General features: G+C 46.8%; 1 protein-coding gene across 7 annotated transcripts in view; it reads left to right on the top strand.

The window, feature by feature from the left end:
* LPIN2 (lipin 2) overlaps positions 1 to 15,611 on the top strand; it is a 93,324-nt gene that overhangs the window by 64,950 nt on the left and 12,763 nt on the right. For 5 of the 7 annotated variants that reach the window (XM_061399838.1, XM_061399842.1, XM_061399841.1 and 2 more), the window contains 6 exons: positions 3,305 to 3,400; positions 5,124 to 5,425; positions 9,115 to 9,222; positions 9,864 to 9,987; positions 10,717 to 11,044; positions 13,307 to 13,406. In XM_061399838.1, coding sequence (XP_061255822.1) covers positions 3,305 to 3,400; positions 5,124 to 5,425; positions 9,115 to 9,222; positions 9,864 to 9,987; positions 10,717 to 11,044; positions 13,307 to 13,406 — 1,058 coding nt within the window. Of the gene's footprint in view, positions 1 to 3,304; positions 3,401 to 3,962; positions 4,777 to 5,123; positions 5,426 to 9,114; positions 9,223 to 9,863; positions 9,988 to 10,716; positions 11,045 to 13,306; positions 13,407 to 15,611 lie in introns of those variants that run through there. The other 2 variants (XM_061399839.1, XM_061399837.1) reach the window with 2 other exon arrangements.

Genomic DNA, 15,611 nt, shown 5'->3' with positions numbered 1-15,611 from the left:
CAAGGAGATCCAACCAGTCAATTCTAAAGGAAGTCAGTCCTGAATATTCATTGGAAGGACTGATGGTGAAGCTGAAACTCCAATATTTTGGCCACCTGATGCGAAGAACCGACTTATTAGAAAAGACTCTGATGCTGGGAAAGATCGAAGGCAGGAGGAGGGATGACAGAGGATGAGATGGCTGGATGGCATCACCGACTCGATGGACATGAGTTTGAGTAAACTCTGGGAGTTGGTGATGGACAGGGAGGCCTGGCGTGCTGCAGTCCATCGGGTCGCAAAGAGTCGGACATGACTGAGCGACAGAACTGAACTGAAGGGAGTTTTGGTTTCTTTGATTGGAGAACAGTGTCTGGAAACAAAGATCTGGTCCCTGGGTACGCTCACTGGTCTGAGGTGCAATTGCCTATAGCTCCCCAGCCGGCAGAGCTGAAAGATTCACATGTATAAGTACCTGTATCTGTACCTGCCTGTAAGAACTGGGGGTTTGCAGCATCGCCGCCCTTCCAACCTGGCACCTCAGGGCTCATCTCCTCATTGCAGCATCTTTCTCCTACAGTGAGCACCATGGCTTTCATTATCCACAGTAAACAACATGTTTGTTCAGTCCTAGAATACATATAAAGGAGTTTCAGGATTGTGAACCCACATCTCTGTGATTAAAAAGAAATCACTAACTGCAGTACAGTATCTGTTCAGAGGTTTTTTTCTGCCTTTAAACCTAGAATTCTATAGTCCGCATACTGTTCTCCAAAGTTCCTTAGATTCATTTTCTTCTTCTTCTTCCCTTAAACATGGTTATGTTATAACAAGCATTGACAACATATGTCAACTAATATTGTTTAATACGATGTTGCTTATCCCATCATTTGGTTACTCCCAGGAAGATGGAGCTGGAAGTGAACCAGGCTCAGCTGTGGTCGGAAGGGATCACTGGTCCTCAGTGGAAACAGCCAGTGGACCGTGCAGTTGTTCCCACCACAAGGGCCGTGCAGAGCTAAGGACACTGAGCTCACAGATTGTTCCAGTTACATCTATATTATGCCTTTGTGTGTTTGTCTCTATGTCTCTGAACAGTCTAAAGCCAGAGTTCACAAGTTATTGGTAAGAGTTTTGAAAGTTAGTATTTATTATTGTAAAATATTTAAAAGTATTCAGAACCTGCAGATAAACAACTGCATTATTTTTAAATGATATAGCGGTATTTCATTTATATAAACACGCCTCACTTTGCACAGTAATACAGATAATGAAAATGGGCAAGCTGAAACCCTGCACATTTAGTCAGTAAGGGAAGTTAGGGTTTGTCCATGACCTCTATAAGCTTTGGTCAAAACTTGCCAAAACTCTGTGTTATAAATGTACAAGAAAATGAAAAATGGTAAAATAGTACTTAGTGTACTGCAATTCCAAACATGAGAAATAATGAGAATTAAGTGTCTTATTTCTTCACAAAACACTCATCAGGAGTGGTGTGAACAGCTCTTGCCTTCTTGACGTAACACTTGCACTGTGGAACAAGTGTCTTCTCATTGTCTAGCAGTTTGCTCTGCTCCTTTCTGAATCTGCCTCAGCTTCCAGCTTTTGATCCTTTGGAATTGCCATGCCCCGAGGCATCTCAGGGAGTTGCTTCAGCCTGAGGGTTTTGCCCATGTCCCTTCCTCTCCCTCTGCATCCTTTTGTCTCAGCCCCTTCCCTCCGTTCTGGGATAAGCTCGCCTCCAGGTTCCTCTGCCACACGTCCTGGGTCTCTTGTTTGCATGCTTGGCTGCTGCTTCTGTAACTGCTGATGTCCGTTTTGGTTTCTCTCCCAGCGCTGGTACTGTTTGTTTCTTTAACTGCACTTTGGTCCTGGCCAGTGTTCTCTTTCCGTTGTCCATTTCATAAGGTGTCAGCTGGGTTTGTCACTGGGAGACCAGGAGGCAGCCCAACCATACGCTTCGCCGCCTGTGGCTGAACTGAGGGACAGATGTGCTGGGACTGGTCACTGACAGGCTCTGAAGAAGCGACGTGACGAGCCCGTGGTCATGACGGGCCTCTGCTGCTTCTGTCCAGTCACCCCTCTGTATCCACGGGTTCTGCATCCAAGGTTTCAACCAATCATAGATCAAAGATACTTGGAAAAAATTTTTCCAGAAAGTTCCCAAAAGCAAAACTTCATTTGCTATGCACTGGCAAGTGTTTGCATAGCATTTATGTTGTGCTACGTCTTAGAAGTAGTCTAGAGATGACTTTAGAGTACGTGGGAAGATGTGGGTGGGTTCTGTGCAAGGATGACGCCCTTTCCTCTGTAAGGGACCTGGGCGTGTGTGGATTTCAGTATCCGAGGCGAGCCTCAAGCCACTCCCTGTGGTTACCGCAAGATGACTGGGTGACTGTAGACAGAGGGGCTGGTGGTGAAGTGTGTGCTTCCTGTAGTCACGTGATCAGCACAGTCTGGGAGCTGAGGCTCGTGCTGACCCGAGTCTCTCACAGGAGGCCTGGCGGTGCTGTGACTCCAGTGCAGGTCAGTTGCTCCGTCGTATTTGGCTCTTTGCAATCCCATAGACTGTAGCACGCCAGGCTTCCCTGTCTATCACCAGTTCCTGGAGCTTACGCAAACTCATGTCCATTGAGTTGGTGATGCCATCCAACCATCTCATCCTCTTGTCGTCCCCTTCTCCTTCCGCCTTCAATCTTTCCCAGCATCGGGGTCTTTTCCAGTGAGTCAGTTCTTCACATCAGGTGGCCAGAGTACTGGAGTTTCAGCGTCAGCATCAGTCCTTCCAGTGAATATTCAGGACTGATTTCCTGATCTCCTTACAGTCCAAGGGACTCTCAAAGAGTCTTCTCCAACACCACAGTTCAAACGCATCAATTCTTTGGTGCTCAGCTTTCTTTATAGTCCAACTCTCACATCCATAAATGACTCCCGGAAAAACTGAAGATACTAGATGGACCTTTATCGGCAAAGTAATGTCTCTGCTTTTTGATATGCTGTCTAGATTGGTGATAGCTTTCCTTCCAGAAAAATGTGGTGACGTCCAGAGCGGCTCAAGTGTGTGCTGACAGTGACACTTTCCCCGTTTTATGACATTTGGGAAAATAAACTTTTAAAATTTGTTATGAAAATAGGTGATCAAGCCTTTTCTCTCCGTCTGTGGTGTCGTAGGGGTGGGACATGGGGAGGGGGTGGGGTGGGGCAGGGAGTGGAGGGTCTCTCTGGGAGCCTCAGGACTAAGCTCGGCCTGAGAGCTTGGAGTCTGGGCTTTGTTGAGCTGGGAGGATGGACATTCACTGCTCAGCCTCACTGTGTCTGCTCCTAGATTGACATAGAGATCAATGGCGACGCTGTGGATCTCCACATGAAGTTGGGTGACAACGGGGAAGCCTTCTTTGTAGAGGAAACGGAAGAAGAGTATGTAAGTCCTGGGGGCGGGCCACGCTCGCCGCGCACTCGTGGATGGTCACTGCTGGCTAGATGAGCTTTCACTTTGGGCTGTGGGAAGGGAGCTGGAGCCGGAGGAACTCCGCCCACCCCCAGCCCTGAGGTCCAGGCTGCCCACGTGCGAAGGCCCTGGCACGGCCCCCTGAGCGCCCTGTGACTTTCTCAGGTGGTGCCTGCACAGTTCACACCTTGGCCTGAGCACGCTCAACTCCACCCGAGTCATCACAGACGCACAGCAGGCTGCGTCTGCATGTGGACACGTGACCTTTGAACTTGCGAACGCGTTTGAGGTTTCTGTTGGGGACATTACATCCCGATCCTTGATAGTGAGGTGCATTAGTTTATTATGATCTGGGGAGATGTGACTAATTGGCCTCTGCCCTTTATGTGTGATTGTTGCGTGTTTGGCCTCTTTCAGCGAGAGCACAGCTGACCCCCTTCCCTGTGTATCCACTGATGTGAATGTGTCTAAGCTGCTCCTGATTGATTTAAGGTGGATCTTCTTACAACTTCTTAGGGGGCATCATTAAGTCTTTCATTGTGGAGAATAAAATCTCAGAGCAAAAACGATAGCTTCAAATTATTAAGGACAGAGAGCTACTTTTTTTGGTTTGTGAAGATGAACTGCTAGCTTGATGCCATAAATTCCCAAAAGAAAACAACAGTGGAATGAGATTGTTCATCATTGTTCACTCGGGGCTGGCAGCGTCAGTACTGTGTGGAAGGCAGCAGGGACCAGTGATTATGAAGGGGAACCTACCAGACCGGTGTTCCTCCTCGTATCTTAATTACTTGTTTTCATGTTGTCTTATTTGCATTTACTTGCCCTGGAGAAAAAATTGCCCTATCAGAGACACAGGCGAAAGGCAGAAAGAAGCAGTGAGTTATCACGAGAATGAACATCTCTGATGTAACCTGTCGTGCTGACGAGGCTCCCTGTAAATCTGGCAGTGAGAGGACTGGGTGCTGAGAGTCTGCTGCCTGCTTCACATGTCACTTCTCATGATTCCACTTAGAACTGCTCAGCAGAGTGTCAGCTTTCCAGCCTTTTTTTTCTATTCCGCATATGACCCAGTTGGTCAGATTTTCTTTAGCATAATGTGCTTTTCTTTAAAAATTACAAATTGCAGTTCATCCAACAACACTAGCATCACTGCTGTCCACACAGACCGTGAAGAGAAGCCCCGCTTTCCAGCGGCTGCTGGTTTAAAGAGGGATAAACATTACCAGGATCCCTCTGGCCTCCACTTACTGACCTTTTGTTTCTCCTGCTGTTGTTATCAACACCCCCGCTGAGTCAGAAGTTCTAGACCGAGCATCGTCCTTTCCATCACTGCATGATAGTCCATGGTATGGACGTGCGTTTCTCGAACCTTCCTTGTGCTGATGCACGTTCAGCTCACCCGCCCGCCCCCCTCCCCCAACAGTGAATCTGTTCTGGCTGAGCTTCCACGTGCCCTGTGCTGCCCCGGCATGTCCCTCCTCCACTATGTTCAGCTGCGTGGACCCACACGTGCTAAGGCTCAGCTGTGCAGGGGGTGGAGACCTATGCAGGTGGTGGTCAGTGTGACTGCCTCACCTTCGGGGGCTAGGTAGGTGTTCTTTGTACCACCGTGAGGTTTAGGCCCAGCCAGAATCACTGCTGTTTTGATTCACCATAGGGTTTGTCAAACTTTCTTTCTCATGTTCTCTTTAAGGAGAAGCTCCCTGCTTACCTGGCCACCTCACCAATCCCTACTGAAGATCAGTTCTTTACAGACGTCGACAGCCCGTTGGTGAAACCAGGTGGAAATGAAAGACCTTCTCAGAGTTCGGACGTTGCCCACATCCTGGAAGCAGAGACAGTCTTCACCCCCAGTTCTGTGAAAAAGAAAAAACGAAGGAGGAAGAAATGCAAACAGGACAGTAAGAAGGAGGAGCAGGCCGTGTCGCCCCCTGCCGAGGACGCCACGGGTGTGGATCTGAGCTCCGATGATGACAAGGGGGCCCAGTCGGCAAGGTAGGCAAAAGGGACGGAAGGAAAGATGTCCAGGTGTGTCTGCCCTGAAAGCCATGCACTTGGGCACAGGTGGCTCTGGGGAGGAGGAGGGTTTTCATGTGGGTGATGCTGGGTGATGCTGGGCTCCGTCTCCAGGGCAGATGTGCAATGGAGATGCTTACAGCACCCAGCAGAGACCACAGTGTAGGACTGTAATCACACCATCAGAAAGATGTCTCTGCTTTCCATCCACCAGGGCAGACAGGCTTGCAGGGGCTGCAGGCCGCTGCTGCCTTCCTGACCGTCTCTGGCCTCAGAGGACACCTGTGTCAGTCTGCAGGGACGAGGGTCTCCATGCCTTCCTTCTCTCCCCTTCATTCTGCTGCACGAAACAGACACTGACCAGCCCCCTTCTGCCCTGTCGAGAGGGGTCTTTTATGGGGCATGTCCTGTTTCCGAAAGCAAACTTGATCATTAGTCACACTGAGATGGACTGACTGACCCTAAGCTGAGGGCAAGGGTCAGCTGGTGTCAGCAGTGAACTTTGGCCCTGGTCATTAGCAACCCCTTATCTCTTACATACGTGCTGCCAGCTGAATAGATAAAAGCTCATTTAGTCCCTCTGATTTATCCATGTAGATGATTCAGGCCACTGACTTTGACTTTCTGTTGGTTTTTGTCCCTGTGCTTTAGAAACTGGGGTGTATTTACATACAGTAATATTCATGGATCTAAGTGTGCAGTTCATTGAATCAATAGTTGTGAACATCATGGAACCTCTGTTGGCTTTTGAATGAGAAAAGTACTTGTTTTACACAGTAAAGCTGAACTTGGAGCAGTGATGTTAGGGGTCGTCTGTGAAGCCTGAAGTGCTCCAGACGCACTGTCCGCAAACTTGAGCTGGGCCTCGCCCCCAGCCCTAACCAGCGTGGGATCATCTGGCCGGCCGTAGATCCTCTGCTGTTCAGGGTTGATGCAGTCGTTTGTGCTGCGTTTCAGCATAGAGTCAGCGCTGCTCTTCCTCACGCTCTCATCTGTACCCTCCCTTACATCCCCGTGCCACAGGCTTAGTTAGCCCCTCACGGTCAGCCTCCTGGCTGCCTGTCCTTGGGTACGTGTGCATTTTGAACGTGCTCGGCAGGTTTTCGTGAATCACAGGACTAAAGGGAACCTCAGCATCAGCAGCTTTTTCCATCACTCTGATGGATCTGAACTAATGAGTTCTATTTTTGTCCAGATCTGCCCAGAGAAGACATGTCCTGCCTTCCAGGGCTTGTAAATTCTTAATGGTGCCTGGTCTCTTTCTCTCTCTCTCAATATTTTATTAAATCCAGTTTGCTTTGCTGGGTTTCTTGGTTTACTGTGTGTGTGGCAGCAGTGTATGTGTATCATTTAGTCGTGTCCTCTTTGCAGCCCCGTGTATGTGTGTGTTAGTCACTCAGTCGTGTCTTACTCTTTGCGACCCATTGACTGTAGCCCACCAGGTTCCTCTGGCCATGGAGCTCTCCAGGCCAGGATACTGGAGTGGGTAGCCATTCCCTTCTGTAGGGGATCTTCCTGACTCAGGGGTTGAACCCAGGTCTCCAACATTGCAGGCAGATTCTTTACTGTCAGAGCCACCAGGGAAGCCCCGTCTTTTATACTGTGGTGAAACATATTCCAAAGATATGTTTAAAGAAAAAATTTTCCATGGCATTTATGTTGCTCTTTTCAAACCTCTTTCAAATACGTAAATAGTAATAGGCCAGGCTGTACTACCCTTTCAAATTTGGCAGATAAGGACTTTTCATAGCAAATGATTTCCCTTTCTGCTTTTACCATTGCAACCTCCTCTTTTAACAAATACAGTATTTTTATCTGGATATCAGCCTTTTACATGATATATGTATCTTTCCTCTTAAATGAGGTGTTTTGCCAGAGCTCAGTCTTTCTGAGACGGAAGAGATGAGGGTTAGGAAAACCTGAATTAGGAAATGCAGCCAAAAGGAAAAATAGTTACGTAACAGTTGGTGGTAAAGCAGAGCATATTGAATTAAGATGTAAAGGAGAGAAGAGATAATACAAATTAATACAATGATTTCTATCTGTATTTTTTGTCTAGCTAATTAAGTGATAGTCAGTCTCATGTCTGTCCTGGTAGAATATTAAGGTTTCTGTAAGGAGCTCTTGAATTTGTATCGTATTTAGTGTTTGAACTTTTCAGAGTTTTTCTGTATACTTTGCAGTGCTCTCAACATGACACACCACACGAGTCTCACATTGACTCTTGTCAAGTACACAGAACAAGGGATAAATTTCTAACTAAAGATGAAAAACTAGGACCCTCAGTGCTTCTGAGTGGTGTTTTCAAGGTTATATGGCAAGTTAGTTCTGTTAACTTTGCAAATCAGGAAAACCAAAGGGTAAATTAATTCAAACCTTATTAGCAGTAGTTCAGTCTTCTACAGTTCGAAGTCTGAGAATGAATTTTAAAAGCATCTATCATACTTTTGTGTCATCTTCCTCACATCCCTACATCCTGCAGATTCTAACTTAGAGAAAGTTCTCAGACTGAAAATAAGTTCCGGGTTTTTAAGAGTTTTTTTCCTGTATTTTGGAGTTTTTAAGCCATAGCTTTTGTCTTCAGCTTTCTGCTTTCTTCCATTTTCTGTAACATGCAGGAGAGTGTAGTGAAAAGAACACAGACTTGCTTGCTTTGAATACAACTACTTACCAGCTTTTTTACTTTGGGCAAGTTACTAAACTCCTCTAGGTCCTTGATTAAGTAGTACCTAAGGTTGGACACGACTGAGCGACTGAACTGAACTGAAGGTAGGATTTTACTGCTTCAGATTTGCAAGGCTTGGATGCAATGTACAATAAAGCCTTAGTTTGCTTCTTGTAGCCTCTGAGTCAAGTACTCCTCAGTTCAGTTCAGTTCAGTCGTGTCCGACCCTTTGTGACCCCGTGAATCACAGCACGCCAGGCCTCCCTGTCCATCACCAACTCCCGGAGTTCACTCAAAGTCATGTCCATCGAGTTGGTGATGCCATCCAGCCATCTCTTCCTCTGTCGTCCCCTTCTCCTGCCCCCAATCCCTCCCAGCATCAGAGTCTTTTCCAATGAGTCAACTCTTCGCATGAGGTGGCCAAAGTACTGGAGTTTCAGCTTCAGGATCAGTCCTTCCAAAGAACACCCAGGGCTGATCTCCTTCAGGATGGACTGGTTGGATCTCCTTGCAGTCCAAGGGACTCTCAAGAGTCTTCTCCAACACCACAGTTCAAAAGCATCAATTCTTCGGCACTCAGCTTTCTTCACAGTCCAATTCTCACATCCATACATGACCACAGGAAAAACCATAGCCTTGACTAGACGGAAGTACCCCTACCCGATGTAAAAAGGAGTTTTTAATCACATCTTTTGTCCCTCCCATTTATCCCGTGGTTGAATGGTGATTGCAGTGGTGTCCAGTAGGTGGCACCAGTGAACCCCTTTCTCCTTCCTGGAAGGTGGTGTCCGTGGCTCAGTCACGTCTGCCTCTTTCAGTCTCACGGACTGTAGACTGCTAGGCTCCTCAGTCTGTAGATTTCCCTTTTTAAGAGACTTAGTTATTAATTGTTCATTTGACTTTCTTCTTTTGTATCATTTAGACAGTGTCATAATTGGGGGATATTATAAAACTGTTGTAAGTGACATTGTTCTGTCTCTGTGATTTTTTTTTTCTTTCACAGAAAATCTTCAAATGCTTCCTTAAAGGAAGAAGAACATAAGGAGCCCCTGCTCTTCCATTCCGGAGACCACTACCCCTTGTCTGATGGAGACTGGTCCCCTTTAGACAAGTAGGTGTTCTGGAGTTGGTTTCACTTCTTACACGAAGGATAAGCTGAGTAGCTTTTCTCTTACTCCACATGTTGATGCTTCCAAGTCTTTCATATCGAAGAGGACTGGAGGTGTGCTTTCCACATGGGTGTGGACCTTCCCCCTCAGTAATTACCTTCTTCCTAAACTTGATCTGACTTATTCTCAGGGTTGGCCAGTATGGATCTGTATAATCAGCATAGAATCTGACCCTCTTCAGTTCTTGATGGTGTGAACTGCTCGCTGTGTAACTGGGTAACACCGTGAAGAAACGTGCAGTCACACTCTGTGCTCAAGTCTGGTTTCTTTCTGTATTATGTTAACTTTACCCATCTTTCCATGCATTTCCTCTCCTATAAAATTACCTTTCTCGTTGATTTCTGGTGAGAATCAAGCAGGATAATTATATTATTGAGGACCCAGCAAGTCCACAGTAAATGCTAGTTGGCATTGTTTTTATTATTATTAAAGAACTCAAGTGGGAAAAGTAGCCATTTTGTATCTGCAGGTGAAATTGACGTGGTCGGACTTCTATTTCTCTGTATTTCTTTTCCTCTTCAGCTCAGCAAGACCGAAATTCCCAGCTTTTACATCATCACGTTTCTTTGTCCTGTGTTTGCAGCCCCTACCCGCCGGTGGCCTGTCCTAAGAGCGACTCAGAGCTGGAAGTGAAGCCCGCCGGGAGCCTGCTCAGATCCGAGTCCCACATGGAGTGGACGTGGGGCGGGTTTCCGGAGTCCACCAAGGTAGAGGGCTCCCTGGGGCAGGCGGAGGGTGGGTTTTGCACCAGTGATGGGAGTGAAAGGGGGTGGCGCCCTCGTGTGGCCACATGAGCGAAGCCACGTTAACACCATCTATAACATTCATGCTGTGTTCACAGCAGAAGGAATCCATCAGTGTAGTCAATAATGTTGACCGTTAATTTAACATTTTAATCAGGAAAAACTTTAAAGTACCTAAAGGAAAGTAAAACTTCCACTGAAAGTTTAAGTAGGCAACTTAATCGATTATGAAAGCTTTTTTGTCAGCTCTTAGTGAAAGAAGAAAAGATTGGGACGGTGCTTTTCTTGAGAGGACAAAAAATGTAGTGTTTTGAAAATACACATTCTGCTTTTTACGTTGCTGTGACAGGGCCTTGAGGTAGTGAAGGCAGGCCTCAACTCCCTGGGGTGATCAAGTGTTCTTCCTCTGTCACCTGAAATGTTCACGTGTCCCGTCTTCTCCAGTTCTTAGATCTTTATAGTAGAACAATTATAAATATAATGCATTTGTAAGTATCATAACAGTGAACAAAATGCAGTGAATAGTTTTTCCCACTATTTAATTATGAACTGTTTTACACAAACAAAATTACGTGTTTAGTGAATGTGTGCTAGTTATAAATAAAATTAACACTTGCACCAGCATCCAGATTAGGAAACAGAGTTAACAGACACCTTCGACAGTAGTTAACGTTGAAACAATGCCTGTTTCAGGTCAGCAAACGGGAGCGGTCCGAGCATCACCCCAGGACAGCGATGATCACGCCGTCAGAAAACACCCACTTCCGGGTTATTCCCAGCGAGGACAGCCTCCTGAGTGAGGTCGAGAAGGATGCTTCAATGGGGGAGACGGTCTGCACCATCGTGAAGCCCAAGCCGCGAGCCCCAGGGAAGCAGCATGGTGGGGCAGCCTTGGCAGCAGGCCCTCAGGAGCCCCCCGCAGGGTTGGATGCCCCCCACCTGCCTCCCTCACCCCCCTTCGTGGAGGCGCCCTCGGAAGCTCGACCAGCCGCTAAGGTCGACTCGCCCTCCAAGAAGAGAGGTAATCAGGGCTTTGGTTTGACCTCGGCAGCTCCGAATCTAGGTAGTGAATTATTCCAGGGTTTCAGATGATGGACTGGGCCCCCTCCTCCGGACCGGGACCTGCCACACCAGGGTGGGGATAGGGGGGTGCTTAGTGTGGCTTCCCCATCACACTGTGGGCACCCCCAGAGCCAACTCTGACCTCCTCTCTCTCCCGGCCATGGCTGCTGAGAAGCATTCTCTGAAAAAATTATGAAAGTATTCAAGTCAATTAATGAGTAAAATTAATCCCTTTAAGTGTTGTTCAGTCGTTTCCGACTCTTTGCGGCCCCATAGACCATGGCCCACCAGGCTACTCGGTCCTTGGGATTCTCCAGGCAAGAATATTGGAGTGGGTTGCCATTCCCTTTTCCACGGCATCCTCCTGACCCAGTGTTTGAACCCGGGCCTCCTGCATTGCAGGCAGATTCTTTACCATCTGAGCCACCAGGGAAGACAGGCTTCAGCAGTATGTGAACCGAGAACTTCCAGATGTACAAGCTGGATTTTAGAAAAGGCAGAGGACCCAGAGATCAAATTGCCAACATCCATTGGATCATAAAGAAAAGCAAGGGAATTCCAGAAAAAATCTACTTCTGCGTCATTGACTATGCTAAAGCCTTTGACTGTGGGGATCACAACAAACTGGAAAATTCTTAAAGGGATGGGAATACCAGACCACCTTACCTGCCTCCTGAGAACCTGCGTGCGGATCAAGAAGCAATAGTTAGAACCTTACACGAAACAACTGACTGGTTCAAAGTTGGGAAAAGAGTACACCAAGGCTGTCTATTGTCACCCTGCTTATTTAACTTCTGTGCAGAGTACATCATGTAAGATGCCAGTCTGGATGAAGCACAAGCTGGAATCAAGATTGCTGGGAGAAATATCAACAATCTCAGGTATGCAGATGATACCGCTCTAATGGCAAAAAGCAAAGAGGAACTAAAGAGCCTCTTGATGAGGGTGAAAGAGGAGAGTGAAAAAAATGGCTTAAAACTCAACATTCAAAAACTAAGATCATGGCATCCGGTCCCATCACTTCATGGCAAATAGATGAGGAAAAAGTGGAAGCAATAGCATTTTATTTTCTTAGGCTCCAGAATCACTGTGGATGGTGACCGCAGCCACAAAATTAAAAGATGCTTGTTCCTTGGAAGAAAAGCTATGACAAACCTAGACAGCGTATTAAAAAGCAGAGAGATTACTTTGCTGACAAAGGTCCATCTTGTCAAGGCTATGGTTTTTCCAGTAGTCGTATAGGGATGTGGGAGTTGTACGATAAAGAAAGCTCAGTGTCAAAAAATTGATGCTTTTGAACTGTGGTGCTGGAGAAGACTCTTGAGAGTCCCTTGGACTGCAAGGAGATCAAACCAATCAATCCTAAAGAAAATTGAATATTTATTGGAAGGATCGGTGCTGAAGCTGTAGCTCGAATACTTTGACCACCTATTATGAAGAGCTAACTCATTGGAAAAGACCCTGATGTGCTGGGAATGATTGAGGGCAAAAGAAGAAGCGGGCAGCAGAGAATGAATGGTTAGATAGCATCACTGATTCAATAGATGTGAGTTTGAGCAAGCTCTGGGGGAGATAGTGAAGGACAGGTAAGCCTGGTATGCTGTAGTTCATGGGGTCGCAAGAGTCGGACACTGCTAAGCAACTGAGCACTCTTGCACGTTCATGTATAAAAAGAAACCAAACTGTCAAGTATAAATGACTTAGGGCCCAGGATTCACATGAGAGAAGGTGAAAGAACGCGAGACTCAGCCCGTGTTTATTGGATAGCTGTCAGGAGTGCTGTCTCGCTCCAGTACTCTTGCCTGAAAAATCCCATGGACGGAGAGCCGGGAAGGCTGCAGTCAATGGAGTCGCTGAGGGTCAGACATGACTGAGCGATTTCACTTTCACTGTCATGCATTGGAGAAGGAAATGGCAACCCACTCCAGTGTTCTTGCCTGGAGAATCCCAGGGACGGGGAGCCTGGTAGGCTGCCATCTATAGGGTCGCACGGGGTCAGACACAAATGAAGCGACTTAGCAGCAGCAGGAGTGCTGACCTCTTTCACCTGGCTGGGTGAGAAACAGCAGTGGGGAAAGGTTAGATGACGCCTTTAAAAGTACACCGCAGGTCCAGTCATGGTTGGTTTTATCGTTTGCAAACCTTTGTTTTTTTGCAGTTGTAAATGAAGAGTAACCAGGTTCTCATCTCTGATGTGTTTTTTTTTTTTTTTTTAAATCAGGTGTCCACAAGAGAAGCCAACACCAGGGGCCTGATGATATTTACCTGGATGACCTGAAGGCACTGGAACCTGAGGTTGCAGCTCTGTATTTCCCCAAAAGGTAGTGGGTTTATACTGCAGAGTGGGCAACTCTGAAATGTTCTAGATGTTTCCAGAGCAAAGCATTAGAGAAAGGATCAAGGGGCTGGTATCCTTCAGCTGCGTTGAATTCTTGCTTCAGATTTTGGAAAATCCAGAAATTGTGCATGTGTTGTGTTTTACCTCTTTATGAAGAAATGTTCAGTACAGTGAGAAGATGCCGCTGTCAAGCTCAAGTAGGAAGGTCGTAACGTGGACGTGACATCAGATTAGCTCTTCCTGTTCATTAGCATTGTTTCCTTTATTATGTGTTTAGAGGTGATGAATCTTTATTCAGAGACACTTCACAAAGCGGGCCTCCACTCTTCAGTGAGGCTGCACTTACTCGCTGGCCTGGATCTGGTGGGGCCCGTTCCAGGGCCTTTCCAAACTTCCCTTCCTCCTTTCCAAGCCATCCCTTCCTCCTCTGTGACTCCCTGCTTGGAATAACACCAAAATCTTAGCAGTGATAGACTTGGGCGGTTTTCCCAAGGCCATTTCCATTCTTGGGGAAATTCCATTTTATTAAATAATATTCTATGATCACAAAGAACAGTGTTTACTTTCCCCCAAGTTCTCATGGCTTGAATACACCGAGCCATAGTCACACATAATTAAGTACTTTTAAACAAATTATTGAAAAGCATGTCTGAAGGTTTTATTTAAAATAGAAAGACAGGATTGATGTGAGGATACTTAATTTTTACAGATACTTTTGCAGGATCCTTAAAATGCCCTCCTGACTTTCTCCCATCTGTTAGGAGTAGTAGTTGGGTTTTTAAGGGGAGAGAACTGAAACTGGTCCTTTTGTTTTGGTTTTTATTTTCATTCAGAAAGTTAAAACGTAAGCTATCTTGACATTACCTCTTTGTTTCTGATTTCCCAGTCCTTAATCATTTGTTTACGTTGGGACAGATGTAAGACATTTCTTAGTTTCCTTTTTTAAAACACGGGGAGCGTGACTGCTGCTCTGGGGCGACCCTGTGCTGTGGTAGCCTGACCGTCTGGGGCCACAGCCGCTCACGTCGTGAGTGATTGTTTCTGGAAATGAGACAGGGAGGCTTAGGAATGCTCACAGGCATTCGTTTTCTCATCATGGTCACTGGAACCCTGGCTGAAGAGCTGGTGTTTGTAGCTGGAGCTGAACTTGACCCTGAAGCACACAGTCTCGTGGTTCTAGCAGCCCGTTGTTGAGTCGGTTGGCGTCCTCCGTGTATTCAGTGGGGGCGTCGGTTAGGGTCACACCAGCTGCTGTAACTGATAAAACTCACAACCTCAGTGGCTTGACCGCAGTAATTCATTTCTTGCTCATGTGATGGTGTTGGGGGTCCTTGCACACGGGGACTCTGGAGCACCAGCCCCTCCCATCCTGAGGCTCCGCTGTCCCCGTGGGGCCTCAACAGGGAAAGGGGAGGGCCGCTGGGGGCGCAGTTTTCAGGGGCCCGGCTTGGGAAGGAGGCGGCACACGCCTTCTGTCCATAGGGACGGCACAGTCGTCTGGTCACATGGCTACACCTGACTGCAGGGGCCACCCGTGTGCCCAGGAGGGTGAGGGCGTGGTGCTTATCTCACCCCGAGGTCAGCCTTGCTGGGGCCCCAGCACAGCAGCCGCGTTTGCTGCTTAGGTGGCCTTGGCTTTTTCAGCGTCTCCAGTTAGCAGCACATTCTTTCGATCCGATTAATCTCAAAACTGTGCTGTGGTTGTGCATCGCTCAGTCCCAGACACCAGCGTCTTCTCGTCAGAGGCTCAAGCGCAGAACGTGATGGTGTTTGAAACTGCTTTCTATTTGTGACTGGGCTGTACTCTGCTGCCGCCTTCTGCTCAAATTTCAGATTTTTTTCCTAAAGATCATGTAACTTCATGAGATGATATGCATTTATGTACTGGTTTTTAAAAGAATAAAAGAATTTAATAATTTTAGAAGTATTTCAGTGACATTATCCGTTCAAAAGGTGTAGGGTAGGAAACATTCATGACCAAGAGATGTAAGGTGTCATTTCCATGTCCTTTTCCTCTCAAATTTATGCTCCATTATGAAAAGTTTCCTTTAGGATCAGCTTCTAAAACCTGGCTTCCACGCCTTGTTTAGAAAACTGAAAACATTGAGTAACCTTGACTGGTTCTGGGGCTCACCAGTGTAGGAACAGTTTATTTCTGGTTTCTTGGTGCATTTCTTTCTTGAGGTGT

This window comes from Bos javanicus, chromosome 24 (genome assembly GCF_032452875.1).
Source record: "Bos javanicus breed banteng chromosome 24, ARS-OSU_banteng_1.0, whole genome shotgun sequence".
Classification (NCBI taxonomy): Eukaryota; Metazoa; Chordata; class Mammalia; order Artiodactyla; family Bovidae; genus Bos; species Bos javanicus.
The sequence above is the reverse complement of the archived record's forward strand: the minus strand, read 5'-3'. Positions and strand labels throughout refer to the sequence as shown.